Here is an 18,797-nt window from a genome sequence, read left to right on the forward strand (position 1 = left end):
TTTAGAAATTCAAAGAAATTTTATTGGTTTCCTGTTGTAAAAAAATTATTTTCGATGCAGGAATAACAAGAAATCCTGATGAATATATGTATAATATTCTATGGGGTGTAAACGATTCAAGGATAGTAAGGGATGAGGAAGGAGTTGAAGAAGAGAGGGAAGAGGAGGAAAAGGAGAATGAGGAGAGGGAGAAGAAAGAGAAGGAGGAAAAGGAGAAGAAAGAGAAGAAGGAAAAGAGAAGAGAGAGAAGGAGGAGAGGGAGAAGAAAGAGAAGGAGGAAAAAGAGAAGAGAGAGAGGGAGGAGAGGGAGGAAAGAGCGAGACAAAATAAATATCAAAATATGGAAACCAGTGAGATTCAAAAAAGATTGGCGGTATTACAGAAAATAACTCAACCCACCGAGGAGGAAACCAAAGAATTGACAAGTCTATTTGCAATATTTTCTTCAAGACTATTGACATCGTCAAGCTATTCATTTTAATTCAAGTTTTTTCTTAAATAAATGGAGGAGAGAGTGAAGGCATTTCTAAGGATTCTTTATGTTTTAAAAATTAAGATTCAAATGTGCATGTTGGAAACTAAAAAGGTTTTTGCACTCTGCAGGAATTTTTCTCATAAATAAATGAGTTATTGTCTCAAATGTAAAAAGAAAACTAATACTAAAAATATTTCATATATTAAAAGTAAAAATAACAGGGTTATACAAAAAGGTATATGTTCGGTGTGTGGTTCAAAAAAATCAATTTATCTCCAAACACAAACTCGGAGGAGATATACAAAAGTTTTTATCAGGAAGTAAATTTACAACTACTGGAATACCAGGGGAATTACATCTTCCAGGTTATTCTTTCTGTGGTCCAGGCACAAACTTAGATAAAAGATTAGATGAGGCAGACAATCCTAAATCCTGGAGTAAACCAATCAATAGAGTTGATGAAGTGTGCATGAGACACGATATTGATTATGGGAATACCACAACGTTGGAAGAAAAGCATGAAGCCGATAGAGAAATGTTGTATAATTTGTCTCTGATACAAAATCCAACCTTGAGAGAAAAAGTTGATAGGTTCATCGTGAAGAAGATGATTAGTGCTAAATTGAAACTTGGACTTGGAAATTCAAAAAACTCATAGGCTCTAATGATGCCATTAAGACTGAAAACTTTGATGGTTATCAATTGAACAATGAAAAAACAATTTACTATAATCTCAAAATGATATGTGGCTCAGGAGGTGGTCAGATGAGATCATTAAGAGAAGTTTATCATTTCGTAATGGCACAAAAGGGGTATCTTAAAAAATATAAAGATTCAAATGTTTTGTTTGTCAATATTTTAGATGGGGATTATTGTGCAAAGAAAATTAAACTATTGAAGGAATTTGAGAATGAACAAATCTTTATAGGTTCAATGAGTGAGCTGATCAACCCCCAGGTTAAAGGGGAGACAAATAAATATACCTTGGGATAGCCTGGTTATATATATATATACAAAGCCTGGTGTTGGCTTAGTGGTTAGGGTGGCGGCTTGGGATCCCAGTGTCCCGAGTTCGAATCCCGCTCAGCTGCTGAATTAACACCAGGGGGTTGACTCAGCCTGTCATCCTTCCGCGGTCGGCGAAATGAGTACCAGTATACTGGTCCCGGTGTATGCCCCGGTTAGAATAGGTGTACCATATCCCTGTGTTGTAAGAGGCGTCCAGGAAGGGCATCCGACCATAAAACCAAACCCCTGCACAGCAGGGAAAAACGGATAAAAAGGGGGTTTATTTTTAGGGAAAAAAAAAGGGAATCGCTGAAAATCCCCCATTCATTTACATGGGGAAAAGTGAGCCAGAATCAGTAAATCCACCCTACTGTCCTCCTTCTGTGCAAAAATTTTCTTGTAAAAATATACTCAAGCTCAATCAAGTTGGATGGTGAGCATCGGTGAATAGCAATCTTCAAGTTTTTCCACAGATTCTCAAAATGATTCAAGTCTGGGCTTTGGCTGGGCCACTCAAGGACTTTCATGTTCTTGTTCTGAGCCATTCCAGTGTTTCTTTGGTTATATGCTTGGGGTCATTGTCCGATTGGAACTTAGATCTTCACCGCAGTTTAAGGTCTTTTGCACTCTGAAGCAGGTTCTCCTCAAGGATTTGCCTGTATTTGGCTCCATTCATTGTTCCCGCTGTCCTCAAAAATCTCCCAGTCCCTGCCACTGAGAAGCATTCCCAGAGCATGATGCTGCCACCACCATGCTTCAGGGTAGGGATGGTGTTAGATGGGTGATGAGCTGTGCTCAGTTTCTGCTATACATCACGCTTTTCGTTCAGGCTAAAACATTCAATTTTTGTCTCATGAGACCACAGAATCTTTTGCTTCATGCTCTCAGAGCCTCCAGGTTTATGAAACCTCCAGGTGTGCTGCCATGTGCCTTTTTTCTCAGGAGTGGCATCCATATGGCCACTCTCACATAAAGCCTCAATTTGTGAAGTGCTGCAGAGACTGTTGGCCTACTGGCAGTTTCTCATATCTCAGCCAAGGAACTCTATATCTCTGTCAGAGTGGTCATTGGGTTCTTGGTTACCTCCCTGACCAAGGTCCTTTTTGCCCAGTTGCTCAGTTTGGTCGGACAGCCAGCTCTAGGCAGAATCTGGGTAGTTCCATTTTCTTTTCATTTCCTAATGATGGGGCTCACTGTGCTCTTGGGAACTTTTAACACTCGAGAAATTGTTTTATACCGTTCACCAGATCTATTCCTCTTCAAATTCTGTCTTGGAGTTCTACGGACAGTTCCTTGGACTTCAAGGTATTGTTTCTGCTCTAACATGCACTGTCAACTGTGGGACCTCAAACACAAAGGTGTGTCTCTTTCTAAATCATGTCCAATCAGTTGAATTGACCACAGGTAGACTCCAATTATATTGTAGAGACATCTCAAGGATGATCAAAGGAAATTGGATGCTCCTGAGCTCAATTTGGAGTGGCATAGCAAAGGGGTTGAATACTTGGCTCAAAACTTTTCAGATTTTCATTTTTAACTGATTTGTAAAAATTTCTTAAAACATGTTTTCACTTTGTCATTATGGGGTAATTTGTGTCGATTAGTGACAATTTTTTTTTAATTTGCTCCATTTGCAATGCAGGCTGTAACACCACAAAATGTGAAAAAGTCGAGGGGAGTCGATGATAAATGGGGTTTCTGGGACTCCCATTCAAATGAATGGGAAAAGGGGAAAACTTTCTGACTCAAGTCCCAAAAGCCCAAAATAGGAGACTGACTTTCTCCCTACCTATCCCGTTCCCTCCCATACAAGCAAATGTAAAATTGAGACTATGAAAGATTGAGACTTACTGATTAAAGCACTTCTTCCCTTTCATATTTTCATTCCACTCAAAGAGTGAACCAACGAATATTTGCCCATGTTCTACTTTAGGGAATAACTTAATTTTCTGATAACATTAATTTCCATCGAGTATATTCACAAAGAATAACTTGGAACTTAGTTATTGGTTTTAGTGTCGTTGTTGTGCAGAAATGAAATGATAAACTTCTCTTAATGTTCTTGTTTGACCACCTCCTGAGCCACATATCATTTTGAGATTGCAGTTAATTGTTTTTCCATTGTTCAATTGATAACCATCAAAGTTTTCAGTCCATTCAAGGATATATATTTTTTCTTTACATCCTCTAACTTATTTGTGATTAAATTTATCCGCTTATTTGTTTTATCTACTTTTACCCTGGTTATTTCTTCAAGAAGACTTATTTGATATTTCTCACATTCTTTATGTTTCCCATTTAAATACCAAGGCTGATTACATCTCCACTCTTTGGTTTGGTTATTGCTTGGTTCTATCATTTATAAATCAGTAAAAAGACGGCGGAAGCCTGTTAAAATTCCCAACCCAATATCTCAACACTTACACTTCTTCCCATAAGGGAGACTATTGATTCCATTCTCTAAAATATATCTTTTATCATCAAAAGCTCCTAATGCTTTCTTATTTATCTCTTCTGTATATAATTGATGCTTAGAACTTCTTATTGTATTCATTTTTCTGTACTCTTCCTTCTTTAAGGTTAAACAGTTGTAATAATGTTTACAGTTTATTGTTTCCTTGATTATATTTTTCTTTATTCCCTTTAGCTTCTTATCACACCTTTCAATGTTATTATTATCAATATATGTGAAAGCATAAGACTTTGATCTCAATCCTATAAATTCACTCATGACTTTCACACCCAATTCATCTTTAAACTTACCAATAACTTTTTTATTCTTTGATGAAAACAACACATCACCTGACTTGTAATTACTTGATTAATATATATATATATATATATATATATATATTATCAATCATATCCTCATATACATCACTTGTCTTCATTTCTAATATAAAACTATCTGTATCCATGTATAACAATGACACATCATCCTTATACTTTGATTTTAAATTAGTATAGTAATAGTCATACATTTATGACTTTGACAAGTCAAAAATTGATGTTCCTATATAAATAGGTTTATCCATTTCAATACTCTCTTTTTTCAAATGAATAGCACAAAAGTTCTCTGAAAACACCTCCGCTCGCTCAAAACTTGGTTTGTGAATTAACTTCGAAGCCTGTTTCCAAGATGTAGCAAGTCTTATGTTTTGTCGATTCCTAACATTTTCCACAGTCTTTCCAAATACAGCATTATTCATTCATTTATAAAAGTCCTTCTCAAAATCTGTTTTTGCTTCTGTTCTCCTTTTTGTATTAAAATCAATATACTTGTTTAACCAATGACTTTGTTTAAATTTCAAAATGCAATGAATTTTCCTCACTCTCAACCCAGCAGATAAATATTCTCTCAAGTTCCTTTAATGCAAAACATAACTTTCTTTATCATTTAATGTAGTAAGTAGTTTTTATTGAGATTTACCTTTTATATTAAATGACTGTTGGTAATCACTTAACCATTCTTTTCTTTGACTTTCTTTATCAAGGGCATAGGGTAGGTCTTTCTGTTTGTTATGAAGTTCTTCTGGATATTTTAAATCAACCTCAAAATAATATCCAACTTCAGCTTCATCCAATTAGGCTAACCCCCGCTTTAGCAGGGAAAATGGCCTTTAAATGCTTGTGTGTGTGTGTGTGTGTGTGTGTGTGTGTGTGTGTGTGTGTGTGTGTGTGTGTGTGTGTGAACTTCATCCAATTCTTTTTGAGAGACAACAATGTCTTGTAAAACCTTTTCATAATGTTTTTCTTTAACCCATTTAAGTTTTCCATAAGGTAAAGATTGAGACATAGCTCACTCATACAAATTGTTAGCATCATAATACATCAGGTAAGAGTTGTCCTCATTCTTATTATAATCAGGAAGATATTTGTTATTTGCTTTAGCATATCTCTTGGAACATACTTGAGATATTCCTCCTCTTTTAACCTTCTCTATCATTAAAAGCATATCTATATCACTGATTAATTCCAAATTCTGTTTTGTCATTTTTAACATCACACTCCAAGACAAACCCGGGGCTGTGTCATCGTGAGCGGGGTCTAATCCATAAGAATTTTTATTATGACAGACTGTTCTAAAAGTTTCAAACACATCAGCCAATAACAATACATCAGTTTTAAGATACAAATCATGATATTCTCCAAGGTTCTTTATATTAAACTTCCCCCAAACCTTTTTAGCTTGTGTATAATCTCTATCGGAAATATGAGTTTTATTCAACTTGCTATAGAAACTTTCAGTTGAAGGAAGTTGTGTTTCTTTAAACTTCTCAAATGAATCCATGTAGTCTTACAGATATATTCCCTTTTGTGATAAGAGATCAATCTCTTCTTGATTTGAGAAATGTGATTTAAGATTCCGTAAGTTTTTAATATTTGATGCTAAGTTAGATAATGGACTTGCCATAAACATGTATGTGTCAAGAAATCTGATATGGGTTATGGCGGATGTATGAATTGTCTTTGTGAATGAGATGTAATTTTGATCTGTGTTCGGAATGGCAGAAATATCTCCAGATATCTTTGAAAGTTCATTTATAAATAGATATGTGTCACAATGAGCGTGGTTGTGAAGAAAGACAGGAATAAAGTTTGGGGGCTTGTAATTAAGATGTAGTTAAGTTGTCCGAGTGAGTCTGTTGGTTTCGTTACGCAATGCACTAGGTTATTTATTTTTGAGACATGTATTCCAAATGTTGCACTCAGGGATCCGTAGGTAAAATGTACTAGGGGAAAACCTACACCTGCATGCCATACGAAAATTAACGACTCGGGTCGAGTCTATAAAAATAGGGGGGGGGGGTGGTTGTGTTACGGATCTGGAAACCATATGCATTCAACATACAGATGTCCCAAAAGTCAGTTATGTCGTTTAGTATTTGTGTATTCAGATCCCCTTCCTTTTGTCTCAAGGGAGAATCAAAGGCGTGCGTTGCGATTTATTTTCGTTAGGTTATTACGTCTAACAAGCCATCTAACAACCATCCCATCCTCCGTCACGATCCACTGCCAACTGGCTGCCTTCTTGCACCCTGATGTGCTGAGGCGGGATTTCGCGGTTCCAGTTTCTGGGCTTCCACATACGTTGTAACTCTTTCACGATGACCTTTGCAACATTGATACTGTTGCTCGACAAGTATGAACCCTCGTGGAAGAGTGGGTGGGGTTTCCCGGCAGGGGCCGAAACCCCGCCCAGAAAGGGCGAACCCATAGGAGCCTGTCCAATCAGGGCAGGGAGTGATGTCTGTTCGAGCGAGCCCCGCCCTGTTGAGGGAGGTCCATAAATTCCCGAGCACTCTCTGAGGCAGGGGGTTGTTATAAAGGTTGTTCTGAGGTTTTTGACTGGGTTATGGTGGTTGAGAGTCGAGTGAGGAAGAAGGGTCTTGGAGGAAGTTTTCCACGGGTTTCTGACAAGGTTTTGGATAGGGCTCTGAGGGTTGTTGTTGAGCGTGCAGTTCTTTTGAAGTGGAGGGTTGAGCAGAAGGGCGTGAAGGTGGCGAACGTGTCCCTGCTGGCCCTCTACAAGGAAAGGAAAGAGCGACCCTGACCCCCCTCCGTGGACCCCGCTATTCACCACCCAAGCTCCGCCACGAACCACGAGTCTCACACGTGCGACTGGGGACCAAACCAAAGACCATTGTCAGGTGCCGAGCTGGACTCTGACCCCCAGCTCGTCTCTCTCCTCGGCTGCGAGGGTCCAATAAAGATCTCTGAGTTTATTTTCATTTGTGTGTGTCTGCGTGTGGGCCCGTCTTATAAGTAGAAACTGTTTCAGTTTTTGTTTTTGATCATTGTAAATATTACTTGCATATCCGCGTTACGTCTTCCCTGTGTCTTTTTATTGTAAATAAGCAATTGTGGAAATGTCCCCAGTTCGTTTCCACCCTTTCTTGAATTGGTCCAGCATGGTTCGGATCTGAGTTTAGGCGGGGTTTTATCCCTGGTAATCGGACAATTGTAGCCGGGACGTCCTGGGCAGGCCCGCTCGACTGCATCCGAGCCAGAAAGGTGGGTGGCAGAGTGGTAGTCGGTAGGTGTAACTTTACCGCTGCCGGTAGAGTGAATCCGGTTCGGCCAGGCGTTCCGAGGGTGTGGATCCCTGGTAGCCGAGTCCGCGTGGTTACTTAGGTACATTGGATCTTGACAAAACCCAACTGAAATCATCTTTTTGAAGGGGGGACAGCCAAACACAAATTTGCATTGTGTTTTATATCGGAAGATTGATCGAACAGGAGAATGATTAAGTACCATGATATTGATGTGATCTAACACATTATGTCATAAATGACCTGATCCTTTCAATGACTTGCTCAAACATATAATATCACGCAGTCTGATCCTTTACAATGACCTGATCGAACATGTTATACTGTCATACATGGTCTTTTTTTTATTTTTTTTTTTGTATACCTTGGTCGAGGCTCGTATGAGAGCTAACACACAACTCACAGCAAGGAGGCATGAGACAAGAGGGGCGGGAGTGGAAGGGACAAAACAGTGGGGAACAGACACATTAGGTGAACTGTGGAAGGGAGAGGGATGGGGATGCGACGGGGAACATGGCGAAGAGAAGATGGACATTTCGGGGACTTTCAGGAAGGAAAGCAGAAGAAATGAAGGAAGTGGGCTTGGGTGGATTATCGGGGGTAGAAAAGATCGAGGATTTGGATGGGGGAAGATAAGAGGTGGTGGTGAACAGCTGTTTTGAAAGCCTGGAGGGAAGAATGGGAAAGAATAGAGTGAGGAAGTTTATTCCAAAGGCGGGAAAAAAGAGGAATGAAAGAGTGAAGATGAGCAGTGATTCGTGATTTTGGTAGTTTTACCAGAAGGGGGTTGTTGGCGGACCTTGAGCGCCCTGTGGAAATGTGGTGGGGACAAATCGCAGAGAGAGCAGGGGGGCAAGGCTGGAGAGGAGTCGGTAGAAGACAGAAAGACCACCGACCAACCTGCGGTGATTGAGTGAGAGGCCCAAAGACTCAGCTTCATTGCGGGAGATGCCGATGATCTTAAATGCCCTGGTTTCGACAGCGTGAAGCCGAGAAAGGTGGGAGGCAGGAGCACCAGCCCAGAGGGGAGAGCAGTACTCCATCAGGCTACGGACAAAAGCTTTGTAAGTGGTCAGGAGCTCAAGAGGGCCGAGGAAGGACTTAGCACGACGGAGGATTCCCAGTCGGCGACTGGCTTTTGAGGCGAGGTTGGAAATGTGACTTTCCCAGGAAAGGTCATGGCAGATAGTGAGACCTAGAAGCTTGAAAGAAAAGACTTCTTCCAGAGGATTGTTGAGAAAGTGGATGGGGGGGTTTTGTAAACGGTCCTTTCAAAGAGACATAGTGAGAGTGTGAGATTTGTCTGGATTGAAAGTCTGATCCTTTCAATGACCCTTAAACAATAATAATAGTTATAATAATTGGCAATAATAATGTTGCGGTTCTCGGAACCCCATGCATACAACAGATAGTGTCCCAAGACAGTTATTCCATTATTATACATGTAGATAGTCCCTTCCCTTTTGTCTAGCGGGACAACAGGGGCGTGCATTGCGATGATCTCACAGCTCGGTTTGCTTACATCATTTTCTTCTTCTTCTTCATTTCGTCCCTACTCTTCTTTTCTGATTATTCCTGAGGTACATCTGAGCCACGTGCGCCCTTCGCTGTGAGATGGGCCCTGACGGAGGCCAGCACGTGTGGCATCGTTGCGAAGAAACGATGATGCACGAGCATTAACAGCACAGAGCCCCCGTTCCCAAGTGAGCCCTCAACCAAACGTGTGCGGCGAGTCATACAGTGCCCTTGGAAGTTCAGGATTATCGACTCGAGCTTCCGATGATCTGGGGAAGATTGCCGGTTGCATTAAAATGGCATACAAATAAATATCTCTTAAGAGGCTGCACGAATGGTGTTTTTCACAACACAGGAAACACAGCCAGCACGACACCCACGCTGCACGAAACGCATACGGAAGCCGATAAAGGTGACTCCACGCCACGTTGGGCGGGATGCGAGTGTGCAAAGTAAAAGTGGCGCGTTCCTTTTCGACCAAATATCTGATACATATTGGTGTTCGCCCCGCGCACACACTAGTAGAGTCGTGCGGATGTGAGCGCGGGCCACGTGCGTAATGGCCGAACCACGCGCACTGTATGGAATGTGCTCAAAGGCAGACACGTACGCCACTCCCGACTTTGTTATCGTACAAAGCAGGACACGAATGCACCGCTAATGACTTTGTAATGTGTTTCCTTAATATCTGACATATATCGGTGTTTGCCCCGCACACACGCCAGCAGAATCGGGCGAACGCGAACACTGACCACGTGGGCCATGGCGGATCCACGCGTACTGTGCAAAACATGCACGGATTTATCCATAACAATGTAGCTTCGGCCCTTGCTGGCAGCAGCGGATTCCCCATGGATGATGAACATCTTCTCGGCTCTACAGCCAGCAGAGTTGCGATCGAGCAGGGGAATGTTATACACTGCGGGCCACGTTGGCGCGCGTGGAGCAGGCACGTTGATCGGCACTGGTTGGGCGCCCGAACGGGCATGCGGGACTCTCGGCCTGTCGCCAGGGCATGGCCCGGGGGGTTTTGTGGGACGATTCGCGCGCCAATTTCAGTGTGGGCGATTCGTGTCATGTCGTGGAGCCGGAGCAGAATATTTTCGCTGTCTGAGATGACCTTGCTGGAAATGGAGTGGTGTGGTTTCCGGCCAAAGTTAGCGGGCTGCGTGAGGGGTCGGGGTCAATCAGAGCGCCCGATTCAGGTGATGACGCTTTGCTTCAGGGTGGCCTCCCGCCCCGCGCTGCAAGTCCTATAAAGGTCGGAGCGGTCCCTCCGCCTCTCTCTCTCTCTCTCTCTCTCTCTCTCTCTCTCTCTCTCTCTCTCTCTCTCTCTCTCTCTCTCTCTCTCTCTCTCTCTCTCTCTCTCTCTCTCTCTCTCTCTCTCTCTCTCTCTCTCTCTCTCTCTCTCTCTCTCTCTCTCTCTCTCTCTCTCTCTCTCTCTCTCTCTCTCTCTCTCTCTCTCTCTCTCTCTCTCTCTCTCGTCTCGCCCTGGTCTCTCTGATCGACATCGCCACGACCCGTCTCCTGCTGCCTGGACTCCGCCTCCTCGTCTCCGCCCACACGACGTTGACCCTACCAGCCTACCACTTCATCCACGTACTCTGGACTCCGCCCCTTCCACACTCAAGCCCCTCCTTCACGAATACGGTCTCCACACGTGCTGCTGAAGCCAGAGATGACGCGACAGCTGTCGGCTACCGCACCACGGAGCACCCCCCTCCCCGAAACGTATTGGTGGCGCGTCGTGCAATCAAGTACAAAGGTACCGAGATCGTAGCCTCAACTCCTCTCCGTTCTTGTTTCAATACGCCCTCTTCATCGGGTTTTCTGTGTCTGTGTGTGTGTGTGTGTGTCCTGACGCCTTTCTGCTTAAGTAAGACTGCAGAAGATCGTTATTGTTATCGTTATTACTGTTATTATTTTCACGTTAACTCTGCTCTGTGTCCGCTTTTGTAAGTTGCTTGTTTATTTGCTGCACCAAATATTGATTGTACCACATTTCATTCCTCACCCATTGTAATAAATTATTATGAGAAATGTTCCCAGCTTGTTTTTTGTGGTATTTTTCACTGATCCATCATAGTCCGAATCCTAGCTTAGCCGGGACTTTATACCCAACGATCCGTTCCTTTTAGCCGGTACGTCCTTGGCAGTGTCGCTCGGCTGCATCCGATCGGTAAAGTGATCCGATCTGGTAGAGTGATCCGGTTTGGACAAGGCGTACCGAGGGCGTGTTCCCCGGTAATTAAATCACGTGGTTAACCCATAGACGGGAGCACCCTAGGTCACGCAGTTGAGTTATAGGCATCCACGGTCGGTTAAGTGACTCGCCACGTCACGGAATTATCTGTGTGCGACGGCCTACAATTGCGGGGAGTCTGGTGGGAGCCGAGATAGCTTCCCCCCTTGTGGTCTTCTCACCAGACCCCCAGCCCGCAAAAATATTAAGTATAATTACATGACTTCCCACTCCACTCCACTCCTGTTGTGAGCGGATGTGTAAGATAAATGGGAAATCCACATTTACCATCAGCCTCAAATATTTGATTTGTAGTTCTAAATTGCACACATACCTGCCATGGTTTAATCGTAGAGATGTCTGCACATTGCCCATCAGCAAACAATCCTTCTCCAAGTTTGCAGTTGAGAATTTCCTTGATGGCATGAACCACGGTATACACTGCCGAATACGCATAGAATACATACCCAGCATCTGAATCTTGCAGGTGAGAAACAGAAGGGTTGTTCATAACATTACTTTCTGTGCAATGGGGGCGACTGGAAGATATGTTTCCTATGTGTGACCCAAATTCACAGTTGAATTGTTTCCTCCAGTACTCTTGCACAAAGTTGTTCTCATTACTTGTAATATACTTCTCCAGGTGGACATTAAAGTTATCCAGATGGTAGCTGGACAAATCAAAACCAACAGTTCCCTCCAAGAGATCAGCATTTTCAGGTATATTGATAAGATGTGATGAGATCCATGCTTCGGTTGCCACCCATGTTTTATTGATCTTTTTTGAGGCCAACTCTTTCATTAAAAGTTCTATGTCTGAATCAATCGCAAATGCAACTATGACCTCAACGGTGGATGCCTGGACAACTTCGATGGCTGTTTTGTACGAATGTGGAAAGGTATTCTTTGTTATCCAAAGTGTGAATTCGATGCACACACCATATTTTTCCAACATCGGCTCAAGATTTGCCACACCGTTCTTCCCATACTCATCATCTGAGGCTATAATAGCAATCCACTTCCAATCATAGTGAACAATTAGTTTGGCAATGGCCTGCGTCTGATGCACATCACTTGGAACTGTTCGCAGGAATGTCTGGAACCTCTGTTTGTTGCTGAGCAATGAAGATGTTGCGCCATAACTTATCTGCAAGAAAAATGGACGAGAGGTCATACGGGTCAGCATTGTCTCAATAACAATGTCATTTCCTTCTGCAATGAATGACTGCAAATAGGATAAGGTGGAGAAATATGCCCCTGTTGGGAAATTGAGGGGGGATGACTTATTATACACCACATTATACTTTGATTCAACTCAGCAACAAATCAAACCAAAACTACACAGCAAGCACACTATAAATTTATATGATTTAAAACAAAAATTTATCGGTCGGTGGTCTCTATGTCTTCGACCGCCTCCTTTCTGGTCTTGCACCCTCTGCTCTTTTCATGCTTTGCCCCCTGCCTGCCCCCCAGGTATATGCAGAGCTCACGTGATCCATCAACCCCCTTCTGGTGAAACGATGTAAATCTCGGATCACTGCTCACCTACACTCATTTGTTCCTCTTTTTTCCCCACCTGTGGAACCAACTTCCACATTCTTTTCAATCGCATTCTTCCCTCCAGAGCTTCAAGACAGCTGTTTACAACCATCTCAGATAATCCCTAATCCAAAACCCTGATCTTTTCTACCCTATTAGCCCTCCCCAAAGAGAGGCGGTGTTTGGGGCATGCAACCCGTGCAATTGCATGGGGCCCCGAGATAACAAGGGCCCCCCCACACGACCAATCCTGGTTTACAATCTTTCGAGATGGGGCCCCCGTGAGGGGTGGGGTTCGGAGAGGAAGTACGTGGAATGATAAAGATGTTTAATGATTACAAATGCAACAATAATCACAATAAAATGTGTATAATTACTCTTGTTCATACATATCGATATTGTTTCGCAAGTCTACACTACAATTTATTAATTTACTCTACGATCACAAAACACCCCCTCGTGAGGAAATAGATTAACCCATGAGCACGGTGGAACGTTGCAGTTTTAAAAATCAATGATATGTGAGGACAACTGTCCCGAGGATGAAACGAAACGACCCAGTGGTCCTAAACAAGCTCAAATGAACTAAGATCCTCGTCCTCTTAATGATGACGTCATAAAAACGAATATGACGTCATTGTGATGTATCAGATTTGTGATAAATTAATTATCCATGCTAATGCCCAGCTTGATTACCGCAAACAAAATTCAAACAGCTTGCCTAGTTTCGGAGATAATGGTATAGGCGATTTCCATTAGCGGCGATATTATGACGTCAACTTTTTTTTTTTCTAGGAAAATTTTTCAAAATCGGAGATCGTTACTGCCTATGCGTGGGCTTTCTGCATATACATGGCAAGTTTCACGAAGATCCGATGAAAACTCTGGGTTGTGAAACAAAAAAAAGTCAAAAAATAGAAATGACGTCATAAAAATGGATATGACGTCATAGTGATGTATCATATGTGAGGTGATTCATCTCTGCTAATGCTCTGTTCGATTCCCCCAAACAGAATTTAAAAAGCTTGCCTAGTTTCGGAGATAATTTTTTTAGGCGATTTCCATTCGCGGAGATATTTTGACATCATAACTTTTTTTCTCGGAGGAATTTTCAAAATCGGAGATGGTTACTGTCTGCGCGGGGTATTTCTACATATATATGCCAAGTTTCAGGAAGTTTCGATGAAAACTGTAGGCTGTGAAACAAACTAGTTTCGGAGATAATGGTATAGGCGATTGCCATTAGCGGCGATATTATGACGTCATAACTTTTTTTTCTAGGAGGAATTTTCAAAATCTGAGATGGTTACTGTCTGCGCAGGGTATTTTTACATATATATGCCAAGTTTCAGGAAGTTTCGATGAAAACTGTAGGCTGTGAAACAAAAAAGTCCACAAGAACAACAACGTGAGTAAGACTTGGAGATCCTCCACGAGGATCTAAAAATGGAAAATAGCTCAAAACAAGGCGAAAAGGGTTGTAAATCACCCGAAATTAACTTTTCTCATTACACAAGCGACAGAACCAGGAAAGGGTACATGTGCTCAGGTGTGTTCCATTACCAAGCAGCAAGCTCGTGCTCACCAAGTGGGTTAAGCACTCAAGCTAGTACTCCAACAAAGCAATTGATAAGGAACAGTGAGTTAGCTAGGCAAGCGATAGCAAGCTGATTGGTAATGGAACACAAACTGTGGATCAGCTTAGTGCGTGAGCTTGTGTTTACGCCTGGCAGTATGGGGGTGAGATGAGAAGGTTACCATTATTCTACTCGCAGAAAATAATGTAAAATTTATCTATGGAGGCGGTCAGGGGGAAATCACGTTATTCTTTTTATTACTGCTAATTATTGTACGATTATTATTAATAATATTATTATTTATATTATTAGTTTGCAATACTGCAATGTTAATATTACTATTAATATGCTGTTGTCTTTATTCTTGTTCCTAAAAAAATACCACCCGTCGCTTCGCTTACGCGAATACAAAAGGAGAAGGGAGAGAAAGAGAGGGGAAGAGTGAGGAGGTGGAGGAAGGGGTGCGAGGAGGGGTGGAGGAAGGGAAGGCGGTGAGAGGTGAAAGGAAGGGAAGGCAGATGTGTGGTAGAGTGTTAATTACGATTCATACTGTCTCATCAAAATTCTTCTGCATAGAATAACATTGAAGATGGAAATAAAATATTGTCTGAAATCCATTTTCTACCAGTCATACTATAATTACCACCAAGAGACAAACACTGCCCAGACACATCTGGAGACAAACACTGCTCGGACACATCCAGAAACAAACACTGCCTGGACGCATCCGGAGCTAAGCTGTTCGGAGACAAACACCACCCCGATATGTCTGGAGATAAACTCCGCCTGGACAAGTCCGGAGACAAACACCACCCGGAAACGTCTGGAGAAAAACACCGCCCAGACAAGTCTGGAGACAAACACTGTCCAGAGACAAACAAACACTGTCTGGAGATAAACAATGCCCAGACACGTCTGGACACAAACTCCATCTGAACACGTCTATATACAAACTATAGAGAGAGAGAGAGAGAGAGAGAGAGAGAGAGAGAGAGAGAGAGAGAGAGAGAGAGAGAGAGAGAGAGAGAGAGAGAGAGAGAGAGAGAGAGAGAGAGAGAGAGAGAGAGAGAGAGAGAGAGAGAGAGGAAGAAGAAGAAGAGAAGAGAAGAGAAGAGACGAGACGAGACGAGACACGGGTGTGGGGGAAGGGAGTTAGCAGGGAGAAAATGTTATGCTTTATGAACAAAACACACACACTCTGACATTTATTTGTTTAGATTACTTTTGACATTTTAAGTGGCCTTGGAAAAAAAAATGCCACAATAAGGTGGAGCGATGCTGAAGTTGCTATATATACATTTTAACAATGCAGAAAATGCCATAAACTGGGAATTTTATTTTTTCCTCCAGATTTTTTGCAATCAAGTCGAAAGTGAGTGTGAAAATAACACAGAGTCCTCTTACTCATGATACAATATTGAAGATTCTGAAACATCACTCGTAATACCCTCTCCCACCACCACTGGGAGAGGCGCCATGGTATGCATTTACAAAGATAACTTGCATTGCCCCACGTTCACAACTCCTGGTGAGGGGGGGGGGGGAAATGAAATCAGTACAACCTTTGCCATATGACCCGCAGTCCCCACGGCAAGTTTAGTTGATAGAGATTGCATAAGTAGCGACCGAATACATCGACAGATGACAGACGGACACTAAATTGCGTATTTTGGGTTTGATGACAAGGCTCATAGAGGCCCCACTGAACAACTGTTGGGTTTTGCCTGGGTTTTGTTCAGTTCCCAGGCTCAGCTCTTTTCAAATTTCCAGTTCTTCCTTCCTGAGAGTTTGCTTCTCCATCGACCGTGTCCCCCCCCCTCCCATGTCCTCATCTGCCCTTCATTCTTACCCACATCCCTTGTTAGTCCATCACCATCTATTTTGTCCCTCGGCCCTGCTGTTGGTGTGTTCCTACCCCTTTCTTCCTACTCTTCCTTTTGTTCCGTTACGTCGACTGATCACTTCCAACAACTCCACCAGGTGTCTCGACTTCGTATTTACAAAAAAATGAGAAAAATTTTTCAGTCCATTACCTGCCTTTTTGATATTATTTTTACAGCAGAAAGCCGAACTTTATATGTCTCCTGAACTATCCAAAGAGACACAATTCGTGACATTATCATGCGCATCGGTGTAGCCTGGTGTTGGCACAGTGGTTAGGGCAGCGGCTTGGGATCCAAAAGGTCCTGAGTTCAACCCCGTTGGGCCACTGAATTAATACACCAGGGGGTTGACTCAGCCTGTCATCCTTCCGAGGTCGGCAAAATGAGTACCAGTGTATACCCCGGTTAAAATAGGTGTACCATATCCCTGTGTCGTAAGAGGCGACCAGGGTTGCGTCAGGAAGGGCATCCGGCGTAAAACATGTGCCAAATCACCATGCGGATGATCCGCTGTGGCGACCCCTAACAGGAGCAGCCGAAAGAAGAAGGAGGAGATCATGCGCATCGGTTGAGTGACATTTTTACACGCCGGCACAAATTTGAAGTTTCCATCAGTCGATGTTTGTCCAAAGTACAGTTGACAATGGATTAAAAGATCTCATTTAAACATGCGTGCTGCTTTGACACCACCTGCATACTTTCCCAAAACAAAGAATGACGTGAGTCGAGCACCTGGCAACATGTTGTGCAGACAATAATCATGTACCCTCGGTTGTGTCCTTGTTGAAAGGTCGTAAAATCGTTCGGTGTAAAGAACTAAACTTGAAAAGAACCATCCCCCCAATCCCTCCTTCAAAATCTCCAGTTTGACCTTTCTGAGAGTTCCCTTCTTTATTTCCTCTCTCTCTCTCTCTCTCTGTTTATTACCTCTGCCACCGGAGGTGACGGAGGTTATGTTTTCATCCCTGTCTGTCTGTTTGTTTGTCTGGGAACAAGATATCTCAAAAAGTTACAGACGGATTCGGATGAAATTTGCTGGACAGGTTGGGTATGTGACAAGGATGAATTGATTCGATTTTGGTGAAAATCCGGATCCAGATCCAGAAACTAGACTTTTATAGTGATTCTTCACAATTGATAGATATGGCCAAATTGATATTTGGCAAATGATATGATTGATAGATATGGCACGATATTTTAAAAAAAAGTTATGGATGGATTATGACAAAACTTGGTGGATAAGTTGGGAAGTTGACCAGAACAAGCCGATTCGATTTTGGTTCAGGTCAGGATCCAGATCCGGCCTATCAGTGGGATACAAAATGTAAACTGTTCAACCTGGCGGAGGGATGCGCTCCACCGAGTGCCATTGTAATTATTTAATTATTTATTTAATGCCTAAAAGTTAGACTGTTATGATGTGAATGTGATGGAAATTTCACATGGTATTTGCTCGAATTCGCAAAAGCACGTTTGTGAAATGGACCATTGTATACATACAGGGAAGGATGAGAACTTGACAAAAAGAAGGGGGAATTAGAGAGGGCAACAAATGATGATAGGGAGGTTCCAAGGTTGAGCATGAGAACAAAAAAGGAAAGTTTTTTTGCATTGGGATTTAAAGGAGGGAATTAATGTGGTGTTTAGATTTGGGATTGAAAGTCGGGAAAAGTTCCATCATTTTCACCCAAGTATGTAATTGGCCCAACAAAACAGATAAAGCAATGAGATTACTGCGGCAATTATGATGAACATTATTCTTTTTGTTTGGACCACATGTGAGCTCACCCTTGTTTTTAGGGTCAAAGGTCAAGGTCACAGTGAGGTCAAACATCCAAAACATTAGATTTTTGATGGTTTGGTACAGAATCATCATATAAACTTCTAGTTTGCGTCGCTACCTTCTCGAGAGACGGCTTTTATTAGACAAGGCCAGAGGTCAAGTTGACGATTTCGTAAGTACCAGTCGATGACTGCTTGTTTGTTTGTTTGTAGGCAGGATAACTCGAGAAAGGAAGGAGCTACCAATGTCAAATTACACCATGTGATTCAGGAGGGTGATGGCTAGTGCTGATTAGATTTTGGTCAAAATCGGTCAAAGGTCAAGGTCACAGTGAGGTCAAATATTCGATTTTTGATGGTTTGGTACAGATAACTCGAGAACGGAAGAAGCTCCCAAGGTCAAATTACACCGCGTGATTCAGGAAGGTGATGGCTAGGGCTGATTAGATTTTGGTCAAAATCGGTCAAAGGTCAAGGTCACAGTGAGGTCAAATATCCAAAACATTCGATTTTTGATGGTTTGGTACAGAATCATCGTAGAAACTTCTTGTTTGCGTCGCTACCTTCACTCAAGACAGCTTTTATTAGACAAGGTCAGAGGTCAAGTTGACGATTTCGTAAGTACCAGTCGATGACTGCTTGTTTGTTTGTTTGTAGGCAGGATAACTCGAGAACGGAAGGAGCTACCAATGTCAAATTACACCATGTGATTCAGGAGGG

General features: G+C 42.5%; 1 protein-coding gene and 1 long non-coding RNA gene across 4 annotated transcripts in view; one reads left to right on the forward strand and one right to left on the reverse strand.

Moving 5' to 3' along the window:
• Positions 1-16,748, forward strand: part of LOC147017673 (uncharacterized) — a 91,603-nt gene extending 74,855 nt beyond the window's left edge. For all 3 annotated transcript variants that reach the window (XR_015049584.1, XR_015049587.1, XR_015049586.1), the window contains one exon: positions 15,763-16,748. This is a non-coding gene — a long non-coding RNA (uncharacterized LOC147017673). The remainder of the gene's footprint in view (positions 1-15,762) is intronic.
• The window catches only part of LOC147017675 (extracellular calcium-sensing receptor-like), a 57,514-nt gene that overhangs the window by 33,520 nt on the left and 5,197 nt on the right, over positions 1-18,797 (reverse strand). The window contains exon 3 of the mRNA XM_085847432.1: positions 11,628-12,440. Within this exon, the coding sequence (XP_085703558.1) occupies positions 11,628-12,440 (813 nt within the window). The remainder of the gene's footprint in view (positions 1-11,627; positions 12,441-18,797) is intronic.

The sequence above is a fragment of the Eptatretus burgeri genome, chromosome 11 (assembly GCF_056783735.1).
Source record: "Eptatretus burgeri isolate ZD-2024b chromosome 11, Ebu_testis_v1, whole genome shotgun sequence".
In the NCBI taxonomy this organism is placed as follows: domain Eukaryota; kingdom Metazoa; phylum Chordata; class Myxini; order Myxiniformes; family Myxinidae; genus Eptatretus; species Eptatretus burgeri.